The sequence below is a fragment of the Ursus americanus genome, chromosome 3 (assembly GCF_024610735.1).
Source record: "Ursus americanus isolate L20-20 chromosome 3, mUrsAme1.1.p, whole genome shotgun sequence".
Classification (NCBI taxonomy): domain Eukaryota; kingdom Metazoa; phylum Chordata; class Mammalia; order Carnivora; family Ursidae; genus Ursus; species Ursus americanus.
Genome location: NC_142129.1, coordinates 26,983,890 through 27,000,896, shown reverse-complemented (window position 1 = coordinate 27,000,896; position 17,007 = coordinate 26,983,890). Strand labels below are relative to the sequence as shown.

The 17,007-nt window shown below is 37.9% G+C and overlaps 1 protein-coding gene across 1 annotated transcript in view; it reads right to left on the bottom strand.

The window, feature by feature from the left end:
• WASL (WASP like actin nucleation promoting factor) overlaps nucleotides 1-14,929 on the bottom strand; it is a 64,281-nt gene extending 49,352 nt beyond the window's left edge. Inside the window, exon 1 of the mRNA XM_045792733.2 lies at nucleotides 14,445-14,929. Coding sequence (XP_045648689.1) covers nucleotides 14,445-14,561 — 117 coding nt within the window. The 5' untranslated portion in view covers nucleotides 14,562-14,929. The remainder of the gene's footprint in view (nucleotides 1-14,444) is intronic.
• Between the last annotated feature and the right edge of the window lie 2,078 nt (nucleotides 14,930-17,007).

Genomic DNA, 17,007 nt, shown 5'->3' with positions numbered 1-17,007 from the left:
TAAAAACAAATACCTATGCAATAACACAAATGAATCTCAAAAACATGCTGAGTGAAAGAAGTCAAACAGGCAAAAACTAACCCATTGTGATAGAAATCAAAAAGTGATTGCTAGGGATGGAGTGGCAGGTGAAGGAGAGGTAAGAATTAGAAAGTAACTGGTTGGATAGAGACATAGGGAACTTTATAAGGTGTTAGAGATATTCTTAATCTTTTTTGGGGGGGGTGCTGGTTACACAAGTATATCACATGTCAAAATTCATCAATTTTAGTATTTAGATATATAAAAATTAAGTTTATAAATATGTGTGTTTTATTGTATGTAAATTATACCTCAATTGTTTTAAAAGTGAAATATACCTTACTGTGATGAGTTTTAAAAACAAACTACCAAATTAATTACTTCTATGCTTGACACAAACTTGTTTGCAAGGTGGCTAGATAAAATAAGGGGAAAGTTGTTAGTAACAATAAATATTAACACAAACTTCTTACTTGCTTTATTTGAGAAAAAACCCACAATATCCTACTTTACGAGGGAGATACATAAAACTTTGTTATATTTATCTTCTCATGCATTCGCTTTCATTTCATTTTTTCCCCAAGATTTTATTTAAATTCAAATTAGTTAATATATAGTGTAGTATTAGTTTCAGGAGTAGAATCGAGTGATTCACCACCTACATATAACACCCAGTGCTCATTACAAGTGCCCTCCTTAATGCCCATCACCCATTTACCCCACCCCCCCTTCCCTCTACCCTGTTTGTTCTCTAGAGTTAAAAGTCTCTTATGGTTTGCTCCCTCTGTTTGTATCCTATTTTATTTTTCCTTTCCTTCCCTATGTTCATCTGTTTTGTTTCTTAAATTCTACATGAGTGGAATCATATGGTATTTGTCTTTCTCTGACTTATTTCGCTTAGCATAATACACTCTAGCTTCATCCATGTCATTGCAAATGGCAAGATTTCATTCTTTTGATGGCTGAGTAATATTCCACTGTATATCTATATACCATTCCTTCTTTATCCATTCATCAGCTGATGGACATTTGGACTCTTTTCATACTTTATTGTTGATTTATTCACTTTCATTTTAAAATTGAAAAATCTCTAATACTTAAGAAAAATCATATCCAGGACTCAGGAAAATCACATTTAAGAAATCAGAACATTTTTGTGGAATTAAATTCAAAAAATTATTGCTATTTATATTCATTTAATGTTACTTAGTATTAATGGTCCCATGGGCAGGGTTACATAGCAATTGGGCACTTTCAAGAACTACAAAGAATACACTAGAGTATCATAATAAAAGGCACGATGACAGTGTAATTTGGCAATATAAAGTCAAATTTTAAATGTGCTTATCTCTTTAAACAATTCTATGTCTTTGAAATTATCATAGTAAAATAACAGATCAAGTCTGTGAAGACAGATGGAATATATGTATATACATACAAATGTTAGGGAGAATGTTAGGAAGAATTAAAAAAAAGAGAAAATTAACTGTCTATCTCTAGGAAATTGGTCAATCTTCTCTAATGTGTGCATCCACTGAAAACAGTATGCTTACTGACATGAAACAATGTCAATAAAAAAATTAATATCTATATTTGTCTGGGGGTGTTTTCTGAGAGTAAGTACAGGTTTTTATTTATCATTCAATAATTCATGAAAAACAAAACCTAGAAGGATATACACAAAAACATTAATAAGAGTTATTTCTGGATGATGGGGTTTATGGATGATTTTCCATTTTTATCTTTATTACCTTGTGAACTGCTGAAGTCTACACTGCCCAGTAGAAATATAATGTGAATTACATAAGCAATTTCAAATTTTCTGGTAGCCAACATGTAAATAAAAAGTAGATGAAATTAGTTTTAATAAATTTTATTTAACCAAATATATTTCTTTTTTTTTTCTTTTTTTAAAGATTTTATTTATTTATTCGACAGAGATAGAGACAGCCAGTGAGAGAGGGAACACAAGCAGGGGGAGTGGGAGAGGAAGAAGCAGGCCCATAGCAGAAGAGCCTGATGTGGGGCTCGATCCTAGAACGCCAGGATCATGCCCTGAGCCAAAGGCAGACGCTTAACCGCTGTGCCACCCAGGCGCCCCTAACCAAATATATTTCTTAAACTATCATTTCAGCATATAATCAATATTAAAATCTTTTTTTTAAGTCTATTTATTTAAGCGATCTCTACACCCAATGTGAGGCTCGAACTCATGACCCCAAGATTAAGAGTCACATGCTCTTCTGACTGAGCCAGCCAGGCACCCCAATATTAAAATCTTAGTGAAATATTTTGCATGCTTTTTTGTACTAAGTCTTGGAAATCCAATGTGTATCTCACAGTTACTGCACGTCTCAATTTGAACTAATAATACTTCAAGTGCTCAAAAGACACTGGCTAATGGCTACCACTTATGTTATCAGACAGTGAAGGTCTTAATCTTTGTAATAAGCACTATATTTTTAATGAAAAGGAAAAGTCATTTTTTAAATAGTCACGTGACTGCTATCAAAGACCTTTTCCCAAAGTCTCACACCTGAATATTACATAATTTTTTGAGTTATTCAAACTGTTTCCTAGCATTCTGTGGGAAAATTCTGTTTTTAGAAATGAACAGGTTGGTCTGAGCTCATGGAAGAAAGATGCAATACAAAAATTAAATAAAAATGTAGCACTAACAGTCTTTCAGTATATAGGTGGGTGTATGCATACAGCCAGTTCCCTGATTTCCACATGTTCTAATAGTGAATTCCTGATGGTTAAATTCAATAAATGTTAACTGATTAGCTACATACTATGAACACTATTTTGAGGTCTTTTAATGTGAGATTAAGATTATTCAGAGTATGTTTAATCAAATAAAGAATTAAAATAACTTCTGCTTCAGAAACTTCTCTTGAGTTCTCCAAAAAATAAGAAAAAGATCATAATCATTAGATGCATCAAACACAGGCTTGAAAAATTAAAGATTCATTTAGTACACGTTTAAGTAAACCTAAGAATTCCTATTGGAGGAATTTTCTCCTCCTATGGTAAGTAAGAATTACATTAAATGTCTCTTCAGAAGCCACACAAACAAGAGAGTGGCATAAGATATTTAAAGTGCGAAAAGAAAAACACACCAATCTACAATTCTATATCCAGCAAAATTATCCTCAAAAGTGGATAAGTACTTTTTAAGATAAACAGAAATTGAACTTGTTCCCACTAGAGAAGAAGGCTACTTGCAAGAAGTACTAAAAATTCTTTAGAGTGAAACAAATGATGTAAGTCAGAAACATGAATATACTTGAAAGAAAAAAGTGTTAGAGAAAGAATTTTATTTTTCTTTTCTTTTATTTAATTTCTTTTATTTTTCTTATTTTTAATTGCTCTAACATTGCTTTAACAGCAACAATGTACTCAGTGATTATGGCTTATAGACATGGGGGGATTGGGAGTACTCTGTTATAAGGTACTTATACTACCCATGAGGCAATATAGTGTTATCTGAAACTGGACATAGATTGACTGTAAATGTATATTGCAGGACGTAGGGAAGTCACTAAAAATTTGTTTTAAGAAATATAATTAATATGCTGAGAGGAAAAGAAAATGGAATCATATAAAATGTGCAATTAAAACCAAACAAAGACTGGGGTGCCTCGGTAGCTCAGTCAGTTAAGCCCCTGACTCTTGGTTTCAGCTCAGGGCATGATCTTGCAGTCCTACTATCAAGCCCCACATTGGGCTCCGAGCTGAGCCCAGAGACTGCTTCAGATTCTCTCTCCCTCTCCCTCTTCCTATACCCCTCGCCATTGCTCACATGTGCACATGCTCCCTCTCTCTCTAAAATAAATAAATAAAATCTTAAAAAAAATAACAACAAACAAAGCAGAAAAAGACTGGAAGAGAAAAAAAGAAACAAGGGCAACAAATAGAAAACAACAATATAGTAGACATTAATCCAATTATATCCATGATCACTTTAAATGTAAATGGTCTGTACTAATTAAAAGACAGTGACCGTCAGAGTGGATTAAAAAATAGAGCCAATATAAGTTGTTTACCAAAAAACACATTTTAATTATAAAGACACAGATAATTAAAAGCAAAGAGAGAAAAAATATACTATGCTAACATAAAATGAAAGAAAGTTGGAGTAGCTATATTAATTTTTGGCAAAGCATTCTTCAGAGCAAAGAAAATGATCGGGAATAAAGAGGGACATTACATAATGATAAGAAGACCATTTCTCCAGGAAGATGTAACAATACTTAATATATGTTTGCATTTAACAACAGAGCATCAAAATACATGAGGCAAAAGCAGACAGAACTGCAAGAAGAAACAGATGAATCCACTACTTAAGCTGGAGACTCCAACACTATTCAATCAATAATTGACAGATCTAGCAGGCAGAAAATCAGTGAGGATTCAATAATTCTTTGATAAGCTGGATCTAGTTCACATTGATAGAATACTTCATTCAACAACAGCAAAATACACATTCTTCTCAGGTCCACATGGAATAATCACCAAGAGAGACACTATTCTGGGCCATAAAACACAACTTAAATTTAAAAGAAGAGAGGGGTGCTTAGGTGGCTCAATCAGTTAAGCATCTGCCTTTGGCTCAGGCCATGATCCCCAGGTCCTGGGATCGAGCCCCACATAGGGCTCCCTGCTCAGCAGGGAGTCTGCTTTTCCCTCTCCCTCTGCCTCTCCTCTCCCTGCCCCCCCCCAGGCTTTTTCTCTCAAATAAGTAAATAAAATCTCTAAAAAAAATAAAAAATAAAAGAACAGAAATCATGCAAAGTATGTTCTCAGACAACAATGTAGAAATCAATAAAAGAAATTTTCAAAATATTTGGAGCTAAACATACTGTTAAATAACATAGGGGTTAAAAAGGTCTTGAGAAATTGTATGTATTTATTTATTTATTTATTTATTTATTTATTTGAGAGAGAGAGAGAGAGAGAGGGCAGAGGGAGAGGGAGAAGCAGACTCCCTGCTGAGCAGGAAGCCTGACACAGGGTTTGATCCCAGGACCCTGGGACCATGACCCAAATCAAAGGCGATGCTTAAACAACTGAGCCACCCAGATACCCCAAGTCTTGAGAAATTTATAAAATAATTTGGAATTAAATGAAAATGAAAATATAACTTACCAAAATTTGTGGCATGCAGCAGAAGCAGTGCTTAGAGAGAGATTTATAGCATTGAATACACATAAAAGTAAAGAAAAAAAAGGGAAACAGTCACATCAAACTATTAAGAAGAGCTTTATGTGAATCCTAATTGTATTGGAGGCTTAGAGGTGTGAAAGGGTATTTTAACTTTTGACGCTGCATAGTACACTGTGTGTATGTTTTGAACAAATAAGTGTATATTACTTTTGCACTCTAAAACATCTTTAAATGGTTAATAGATATAAGAAAACTATAAAACTACAGAATGAAATAAGACCTAAATAGTAAATAAAAGAGACTTATTTTCCAATGCGAAGCCACAATATGTCAATTCTTCCTAAATTAATCTACAAATTCAATGCTATTCCAAATCAAAGCAAGTATTTTCTGGTGAGGGACAGAGGTGGGAGTTAAGTCTTGAAAAAATACAAAGCACAGCACATAAAAATAGCCAGAAGATGTTGAAAAGGAGAGTAATGAGGGACTTAATGATAACCAAACTGTACCGTCATTATAAAGCTACATTCATTAAAAATTCTGTAACAGGCAAAGAAATAAACAAATGAAATAAATAGAAGAGAATGAAGAAACGCATGTAAGTAAGTATATCTGAAAATTTAGTAAATAATAAAGGTTGCATTTCAAATAGATGAGAGAAAAAAATTGTTCAATATATGGTATTGGGACAACTAGCCATTTATAAAAATAAAGCTGGATTTCTACTATACTCATTTTCCAAAGTCATTTCTAGAAAGATCAATGATAAAATGTTCAAAATATAACCATAAAAGTACTAAGAAAATTTAGTAAATATTTTTGCAATTCTAAGCTAGGGCAGTATTAAATAAAAACTTGATATAATTAAAGACTATTATATCTAACTTCAAATCCCATGCAATGACCAGAAACACCAAATATACTTCTGTTAAAAGATACATGACAAACTGCCAAAAAAATACTGTAATATACAGTAACTATCCCTAAGGAGTTCTCCAAATAACCAAGGGAAAAAAAAAGGTCTAAAGAACAAATAATTCAGAGAAGAAATATCAATAACAAACAGACATGAAAAGATATTTAACTTTACTAAAAACTACAAATCAAACAAGATTTTTTTTGACCAGTAAAACTGTCAAAATGGAAATGATTCTGAAATCCTAGTGTTGATGAGAATACATGGAGTTTAGAAACAGCTGCTTTGGAAGACAATCCAGCTGTATATATTATTATTTTTTTTTTAAGATTTTATTTATTCATCTGACAGAGAGACAACAAGCAAGGGGAGCAGCAGGCAGAGAGAGAGGGAGAACCCCACTGAGCAGGTAGCCTGATGTGGAGCTCGATCCCAGGACCCTGGGATCATGACCTGAGCCAAAGGCACGTGCTTGACACACAGGCACCCCAATATTTTTAATGTCTGTGCCCTTTGACTTCATTTCTTAGAATTCATTTTACAGAATTAGTTTAGAAAGGATATATAAAAATAAATATTTGGATGTTCACTCTAGCACTTTTTTTTTTAAAGATTTATTTGTCAGAGAAAGAGAGAGAGAGAGCGTGCGTGTGCTCAAGCAGGGGGAGCAGGAGGCAGAGGGAGAAGCAGGCTCCCCGCTGAACAAGGAGCCCAATGTAGGACTTGATCTCAGGACCCTGGGATCACGACCTGAGCGGAAGGTAGACGCTTAGCCGACTGAGCCCCCCACGTGTCCCTACAGCACTTTTTCTAAAGGCAAAAACTTGGAAAGTAAAAAATACCTATTGTTCAGGACTGAATTATGTCTTCTTAAAAGATATACTGAAGTTCTAACACCTGTATCTGCAAATGGACCTTAGTTTGAAAGAGTGGCTTTGCAAACATAACCACGTTAAAATGAGGTCATTAGGGCTGACATTAATGCAATGACTGGTGTCCTTTTAAGAGAAAACAGAGAGGTAGAAAACACCATGTGATTACATAGGTAGAGATTACAGTCATGAGTATCTAAGCCAAGGATCATCAAGGATTGCCAGCAATGCCAGAAGCTAGGAGAGAGGCATGGCACAAATTCTCTCAGGGCCTCCAGAAGGAACCAACCCTGCTAACACCTTCATTTCTGACTGGTAGCCTCCAAAGTGAGCAAGAATAAATTTGCCTTTAAGCTACCCATTTGTGATACTTCATTACGGTAGCCCCAGAAAACTAATGCACCTATCAATACTTATAATAAGTTACCAGAAACTCACAAAATAGAGGATGTAGTAATAAAGGTATGCAACAGATATAAATGAACATGGAAATATATGAAAAATATATTAATATAAGTGAAAAAATTAAGTTGCAGAACAGCATGTATAATACCATTTTTCAGATAACTTAAAGAGAACATCTTTCTCCCCCTTCAACTCCTCACTGAAATCCACCCTTCTCAAATACTGGCCAAGTCAAATATGGGTTAGACTACCTCCCTCTGTAGTCCTGACCTGCACCAACCCCTTCATAGACTGAATTCACTCCCAAGGCCTCAATAATCAACACTCTGCAAAGGATGCCAAAAGCTCTACTCTTAAAATTCCTACTACCTTGCCATTACTATCAGGAGTTTCTGTTGTCATCTGGAATTCACACAGCCAACTAAATATTGCTAATTTTTTCTTCACAACATTTCTACTATATAGCCTTGGAATAGCAACTAGATTTCATCTATGTGAACCTGGACTGATTGGTAGTGGCTGCCTGTAGGGATATGCTGAGTATTCAGAGACCGCACCTGAACATAGGAAAAAATGCTAGGAGTGACAGGTGGTGTCTACCATGTGCACAAAGACCATGGATTTACTATACCTCATAACCCTTTTGTTCCAGATGCTGCTACAATTCAGGTTCCTTAGCCAGGCCAGGTCAGCTGAGATAATGAATATGAAAATGTTTCCTAAACTTTAAACCATTACTGAATTATTTCCATTATGAATGTAATTTCTAGTTTTTCCCATCTTTAGACTCTTCCAGCCTAACAGTTTTTGAATCAAAAATCTTTTGACCCCTACTACTTAAGGACTAAACCTCAACCTCTAAGTTGGCGGTCAAGGTCTTCCAAAATCTGGCCTCAATTTACCCTTCAAACTTATCATTTGTTATGTTCTCAAGCAAATACCATTCTCATTTCTAGCCAAGCCAGTCTATTTAATATTTCCTAATACTCTATGCAAATTTTCTACTCTAAACTTACTTACACATGTCCCTCTACTTCAACTGAGCTGCTTCCTTGTTCCTGACCATTTAAGGGCATTTAAGGTCCTCATGTTCAAGCCCCACAATGATGTACCAAATTCCACTGTAATCTATCTATCTTTCCTCTCTATTATTTAAATCAATTATGTGCTGGCTTGTGAAACATATCTTTCTGTGCATGATTTTTGCCTTCCCCAGCTAAGGTGTAAGGACTAAATCTTCCTTACTCCTTTCATGTATTCCAAGATACTGACAGGATGTTATGTTGTCAGTAAGTCCTCAGTATTTGATCATGATGACATTTCGTTAATAAAAACAGAGGAAATCATCTGAGTTTCTAACTGGCTTTATGCATTACATACAAATCAACCAGCTCCTTTACTATAATGAAAATTTCTTAGGTATTTAAGTACTTCTAATATTTTATGGCGACAAAAGTATTCATCATACTGGAGGGACAATTTCACTTAAAAATTTTTATTTTGGAACTAAAGACATGATAAATAAACAACTTCACCTCTATCTTAATAATTAAAAATACTAGATAGTTTTAGCTTCTCCAAATCTAATATAAAATTTACCTTTAAAATGAAACTTGAAAAACATTTCATTGTCCAAAGGTTACTTACTGTATGTTTGGCTTACGATAATTTTGATCTCCTCACATTGTTTTTAACAGCATTTTATACTCCTACATATCTTTCATATTTCCATTTTGTTTGAATATATCTGGTGTTTAATGAACACCCTTTTTACGAAGACAGATTTGTATAGTAATTTTCAAATCACGTTAAAAATAAGTTTAAAAAATCACTATGGCAGAGGAACCAAGGGACCAAGGAAACTGAGAAACCAAGGAAACTAACAGAAAGCCATAGCAATTGAACTATGAAGTTACTGTAAGTGTTTCATTTGATTCCATTTTCTAAAGGGGGCTTTTCTAGATTTGCCTCTTCAATATTACTCTAAACCCAATTATTGGGGCACCTGGGTGGCGCAGTCATTCAGCGTCTGCCTTCGGCTCAGGGCGTGATCCCAGCATTCTGGGATAGAGCCCCACATCAGGCTTCTCTGCTAGGAGCCTGCTTCTTCCTCTCCCACCCCCTTGCTTGTGTTCCCTCTCTCACTGGCTGTCTCTCTCTGTCAAATAAATAAATAAAATCTTAAAAATAAATAAATAAAAATAAACCCAATTATTTGATCTCTTTAAAAAAGGGTCACAATTCCTCTATAACACATTAACTTGAAAGTGAAACTAATGTTTTCTAATTAATTTCATGCTCCTATATTGATATTCTAGTCATTAATCCTCCACTACTAAGAATACTGATATAGGGGCGCCTGGGTGGCACAGCAGTTGAGTGTCTGCCTTCGGCTCAGGGCGTGATCCCGGCGTTACGGGATGGAGCCCCACGTCAGGCTCCTCCACTATGAGCCTGCTTCTTCCTCTCCCACTCCCCCTGCTTGTGTTCCCTCTCTTGCTGGCTGTCTCTATCTCTGTCAAATAAATAAATAAAATCTTAAAAAAAAAAAAGAATACTGATATGGTAGATATGATAAATAAAAACAGGATATATTTCTGTTATAGTATATTTATGAATAGAGTTAAATACACTAAACATCTTCTAATTACTAAATAATACATAATCACTTAAAAGTACTAGATTGCTCAGTCATATACCAATAAGAGTTACATTTACAGTTAATGATATATACTACTATGGACAAGAATGTATGAACTTGTTTTGCTTCCAAAATCTTTACAGTGAAAGTGACCTCTACACTAATGTAGGGTTCTATAAACTCCTAGGGAGATTAACTTTCAATTAATTACCTCTACCTGCTCTTTTATACCTCAACTTTGAATCAGTCTCTAAAATGACCAAATCAGTTCACTGAAACTGTTGAATCTAACACTTAAACAAAAATTTTAAAAAAATCTTCTTTACCTTCTTCCACATGCTTCTCCAAACAGAACACTTCAGAAGTGGTAGGTATTCCAAGTGCTGTGCATACATTATAGCATTATTCTATGAAATCCTTGAGTAAGCCCATTTTACAAATCTAGACATTAAGGCTCATATTGGCTAAGAAATCTGCCTAAAAGCTAAGAATAACAATCTGCTAGATTCTTCTAAATCTCCTCCTATACATTAGTTTATCCTATATGACACACACTCTTATACTCACCTTTTTCTGCTATACTAGACAAGGTTGCCTTCTCTGCTTTGTATATTCCAAATCCCATAAATATTAACCTTTTTTTCTCTTTCCGTACTCAAGGTGAAATACATTCTCAGCCCTAACTTCCCACCAGTGCTGCCTTAATTCAGGCCTTCATCAAAACAATGATCCATCTAAGCACCTCTCCCGGGAAACCTATTTAAGAATTTAGAACAGAAACAATGTAACTGTTGGACAGCTACTGTTACTACCTGTATTCAGCATCTGACTTAAACCATTTTGTTCAAATAAACGAAGACCTAAGTCCAAATACAACCTGCATCAGAAACCGAAGATTTTAACAACCTGATTGAGAAATGAGAAATACTAAATGAGCTCCTGAGGAATAAAAGAGTTAGCAATTATAATTAATCAATAAGTATTCGGTGATCTGTACACTAGATGTTATAAAAATTATAGAAAACTACATAGGCATGAGGTCTAATCTTCCAGAATTATATATATATAATTATTATTCTCCTAGAATAATATATATTATATAAAACAAAACCCCTTTGTTTTAATTTAACCTTAACTCACAAAATATACACCCAAGATTGAACGGAAACACATAAACATTTCAAATTGTGTTTCAGGATTACCCTATCAGAAAACAGTAAACTTCATATATGTTAAAGTCTCCTGTTAAGCTTGCTAAAAATAGAAATACCCAGGTTCCATCTTGGACCCACTGAATATTATCTAGGAATGCGGGCTAGTAGTATTTGTAATCTCCACAATGTTTCTAATACATACCTAAATTTGAGAACCCAAGCAGAAACCCTCCTTGCTCCACAACAAACTACTAGTAGGCCCCCAACTTTCCAAGCTGTTTCATTCCTCTCACAACCTGGGAGTATACTAATCTTAAATATTCACGTATCACCCACCCTAAAAAAACATTAACTCATCCTCTCTCTTTTTTTTTTTTTAAGATTTTATTTATTCATTTGACAGAGAGAGACAGCCAGCGAGAGAGGGAACACAAGCAGGGGGAGTGGGAGAGGAAGAAGCAGGCTCCTAGCGGAGGAGCCAGATGTGGGACTCGATCCCAAAACGCTGGGATCACGCCTTGAGCCTAAGGCAGACGCTTAACAACTGCGCCACTCAGGCGCCCCTAACTCATCCTCTCTTAATCTCCTAAACTTTTGCAAAAAAAATAATATCATCTATATATTTACATATGGTCCTTCTAATCCACAAAATCATCCCATAAGACGGTATCCCTATTTTAGAATAGAGAAAACCAATTCTACCACAGGAAATTAAAAAAAAGAAAAAACAAGAACAAAACTTGTCCTAAGTGACCAAATGAGTTTGAACTCTGGTGTGCTGACTACAAAGCCAAGACATTTTCCACTGTGACATTCAGTATCTTATACATCACTCTGAAGTACTGACTTACTCATCAGTTTACTTGTTTCCCTTGTGAGACATAGTAAAGCTCCTTGCAGGTAGGCATCAACCCTGACTTTGACCTCGACATTAACTTACTCAATATATATTTGTTGAGTCAAAGAAGGAATGCAGCTCCTCCAGAACTGGGACTGTAACTACTTCTGCTTCATTCCTTGAACTCTTAGATAGGGCTCTGAATACACTTCTGCCCTAACAAATTTGGTCTGACTTGTAAATGTTATTGCTGATTTTTTTTAATGAGATAATGTATTTCGCTATTATTTTAAACTACAAAAAGCTGCACAGTCAGCAAATAACAAAAAAAGGACTGTTCAAAAAATTTTAAATATTCTTTTTTAAATACTTTATTCTCAAGTCACTGGAGACTTCAAATATTAAAGTTAATCTTCACAATAATTTCATAGCACAAGACTCTGGTTTTAAATGACAAATTCAAAAGGTAAAGATGATTAATAATAGATGACATGAAGATGTTGAGCACTGAATACTGATGGGTTATTCAGCAATCCACTTATGCTAACCAGAAAGCAAGGCTATCTTTCTCAATGTGTTCTTTCACATCTTTCATTTTTTTGAAACCAGTAAACATTACAGGTAAGCATAGAGCAATTAGTCAGTGTACTCGTGTTTAAATGTAAATTCCTTCCTGCCTAAGGTTAATGTGTCTGGTATGTAAAACGTAATACAACTACTTCCTTTCTGACAGAGATTACATAGCAAATGAAAATAAACCAGTGAAATTTTAATTTTTTTTTCATTTGCAGATAATGTAACATTTAAAGAGCTAGAGATTTTCCTAAATTGAAAATACACAAAAATTAGTGCTGCCTTAAAATCTCACACTCTAATTACATCAAGTTTTGGTGTAAAAAAAAGAAGTGATTATTCCTTTTGCACCACTTTTTGAAATAAATCAATAACAAGTAAGAAAAAAACCCTTCTAAAACAACATGATGTAGTGGAAAGTCCAGACTAGGCATCAGGAGTCCTGGTTTTCTAGTTCTGGTTACATGACTAAATTGCTGTGTGACTTAGGGTTCACTAGCTCAGTTTTCTCATTTGTTTAAAAGCGGGGGGGGGGGGGGATCATTTTCTTTAAAGTTGTTTCCCAAAATACTGATTTTAAGCCAGTCCTCTTATTTCATTCTTCTAATCAGTAAAATATTAAACACATCTGAATTAAATGTAACGATTCAATCTCCAAGAGGATACAAAAGGTTGACTCCTATAAGTTAACAATTAACCCATAGGGTAACTTTCCAGAAATTGTCTAATCCTAACTTCTTAAACAAGCAGATGTAGCCTAGTGTGACATATTTAACACTACTAAGAAAAGTTGTAAAATGGTACCGCTCTGCTGACATTTCAGTAGGGGTTTCCTGGGTTCCAGTGGCACATACTGTGCAGGTGCTAACACGCAAAGAGGGGAGAAAGGGACCCAAACAGCGTTTCAACAAACTCAACCACAGTACAACCCAGCCACCGCAGTAAGATGCAGCCTGACAAGGCCTACACCACAGAGCAGAACCTCCCCACCCCCAGAAGTGCCAGCAGCCAATGTAATGAATGCTTCCGTCAACAACACACATTCCCCTTCCCACAGAACTGCTTGCTCCCAACCGGCCATCTGGGGTTGGAACAGGCCGCACAGCACCAACCTAAGAATCACTCTCAGGCCCCAAAAGGCCAAGAACTACTAGAGATTGCGGTTCCCCTGCGCATGGTTGTGGGGAGAGCAGCACCTCCTCCCACCAATGAAAAAAATCAGTGGGGAGGAGAGCAGAAACCAGGCCTGGGCGAGATTGCTCGAGAAATAAACGCTGTTTCTCTGCAATGGGGAGCAGTAGCATTTCCTGCCTTCATTCTGAACCAATGCACTCGACTTCATTCCCTCCTGGGCTCCTAAAGGGGGATCAAAAACCCCATTCTGGTCCTCTTCATTCATATCTAGGCTTCATTCCCCGACCTACCCACTCCTGAAACCTCTGCCATTGTGAAAGAAAGTATCCCCAGATCAAACAGCAGGAGGGGAAGCGAGGGCCAGTACAGAGGCCCGGTTTTTAAGATCAAGCAGCTCGTGCAAGAATAAAATCCCCTTGTGGCCTGAGGGCAAAGTTTGAACCAGCGGCAAGAGCGCAGACCCGGGCCCGGCCAGGCAGGGTTCCAGGACAGGCCTGCGGAGGTGACACTTTTCCTGCTCACGGGTAGCTTCGGGAGGCGGCGTCCGGTCGCCCCGGCCCGCACTGCCCGCACCCAGGGAGCCGGGCTGGCTGGAGGCCTGGCCGGCAGCCGGACCCTCCCCGCGCAGCTCCCGCCTTCTTCCCCACTCCCACTTCCCGGCCCTCAAGCCCGGGCCCGTGAGGTAACGTCGGGGATGGCGACGCGGGTCTCGGCCACTGACCACACATTTCTTGCCGAGGAAGGTGAAGAGAGACTCATTCTCCTGCGGGGTGAGCAGCAAAGACCCCACATTGGTGACCCTCCGCGGTGGCGGCGGCTGCTGCTGGCCGGAGCTCATGGTTTCGCCGGCGGGGTTGCGAGTCCAGGGCCGTCTCCGGCGAGTAGGCGAGCGCTCTTTCCCCTCTCGGTGACAGGGGTGGGAGGAGGGGAATCAGAGGCACAGCATCTCGCAGCTCCTCGGGAGCGGGGAGGAGGAGGCCACGGGAAGGAGGAGCCAACAACCGGCCGTGCAGAGAAAGGGAAGCTCCCGGCTCCCGCCCGGCTAGGCTCTGGCCGGATGGTCGTTGTCTTCGTACTCCGGCGACTGCGCTAAACTCCGAACTCCTCCTCCAATCCTCCTTCGGCGGCGGTGGCGGCCGCACAATCCAACATGGCAGCGGGGGCGGACGAGACCACAGGACGCAGGACGCGGGGGAGCGCGCCGGAAACGCGCGGCTGCGGGCTGGGCCCCGGAGGAGCCCCCCCCCCACGCCGCGCCGGCCTCCCCGCGCCGGCCCGAAGCCCCGCCCCCTTCCGGTCGGGCGCGGGCTGCGAGGTGGAACGTGGGGCAGTGATCACGCGTGCCGGCCCCGGCCTTGAGCCTCGTTTCTGCGGTGTTGGGGCCCGGCGGCAGCCGCCAGCCCTTGTTCCGCGGACGCACACCTTTGCGAAGCGTCAGTGAAGACCCAGGTCCTCCTCCCCAGAATAGCTCTTATTTCTGGGGGCGCGGAAGCCGGACGTTCACATTGCAGGTCAAAAAGAACTGGAATCTGGAGACGGAAAACTGGAAAGAGGTGACGCGCTCCCTTGTGCTCCTCGCCGGCTTCAGTCAGAGCCGCAGGTGCCTGGGGTTTCTCAAACTTTGTCTAAACTTCCAACAGTGGGAGTGGAGGAACAAACAGGCCTCTCTCAGAATTGTGAAAGAGAGATCGTGCTGATGGATGTTAACAAAAACCAAACTCACTTAAAAAAAAATTCTACCGCTCGCCTGGAGTGTTGCGTGGGATAAATGTATTTGGAACATTTTAATTCAAGCTCTTTTCTCTGACGTGCCCTGAACACATTGTTCCCCGTCTTGTGAATTGGGAAAATAAACTTTTACCCCCTTCTCATCTTTTTCTTTCTCTCAAACCCCAAAGGCCCTGTTTTCTTTTTATCCAAAACGAATGCGCCTATTCGGGGATGTTACACAGGAAAATGCGTCGCCTGATTTAATCCTTAGAAATAAATCTCAGGAATTTTTGTTAAATTTGTATGCCTCAGAATATTGAAAGTTACTTAGGATAACGCCCTTTGTTCAGTAAATTAAATGCTAAAATATTGTTAAACGAAGTTTTGCACTTATCGAAGTGTAAAGAATACCCCCTGCAGCAAGAAGTATCTGACTTCTCCACTTTAAGCATCATTTATTGTATAATCTTCACCATTATGTTTGCTAGTTATTCAATTTCAATAAACAAAGAAGTTGCCATATATTAAACTTGACATCCATGTTACGCCGGATAAAATTTGGTAAAACTATTTGATTTTAACATCTCTGATACCTCCCAATACAAGTCTGTGTACTAAAGAAATTGATAAGCCATTATCAATGACCTTTGAAAATACTACAAAAATTCAAAATTAAAGCTGCCCTTATGAAACTAGCTAAGTAGGAATAAATCTAGAAAGGAAAATGAGACCATGTAGTCCTGGGAGTCATAAAATATGGATATGTCAAAATTAAACTTCATTAGTAATGTTGGGGGGGAATGATTCAAGAAAAGCAAGCTGACTTTTTATAAAATAATTAGGTTTAGAAAGGCAGTAGAAATGTAAACCTGGACTTGCCTCTGAATTAGGAAGCTAACAAAAAAGAAACTAAATCAGTTTGTCTCTTACATCAAAAGTGAGGTTCCGTTAAATTAAAACGACAGTGACAGGAGAAAGCAGTACAAATTCTTGAGAAATAATGGAAATCAGAGTCCTAATATTGTCAAACCTGTGAACCAGGGTAGTAATAAATAAACACTTTAGATAGCCCTACATGGAGTTCTTGTTCTGCCATGGATATATATAACCTTATGGACCTTGGACAAGTTGCCTTTCTGATTCTGTTTCCTCATCTGCAAAATGAAAATAATTTCTATTTAATAAAGATGTAGTATACAGATAGTTAAGCCTACTTCAAAGTTGTAAGATTTACCAAGAAAGCATGTGTGAAATACCTGATACATAGTGGTTACTCAAATATGACTTGTTCATCATTGACCATCCTTGCCTATGGTCTCCTTGTCTTCCCTTTGCCTATGGTCAGCTTCCCTTAGCGGATCAAAAGCTGAGTTGAAATGTGTATTTTTACCTTTGTGCTATCTAAGCGTGATACTTCAAAAACTGTCTTTTGCATTTAGAACTATGTATTTCTCTAAATATATAGTGGTGAATTTGGTGCATGATTTCTTTGTTAGCAGAATTTCTACTTAGGCTATATATTATGCCACATGGACTGTATATGTCCCACCATGCCAAAATCACAAACATTTAAA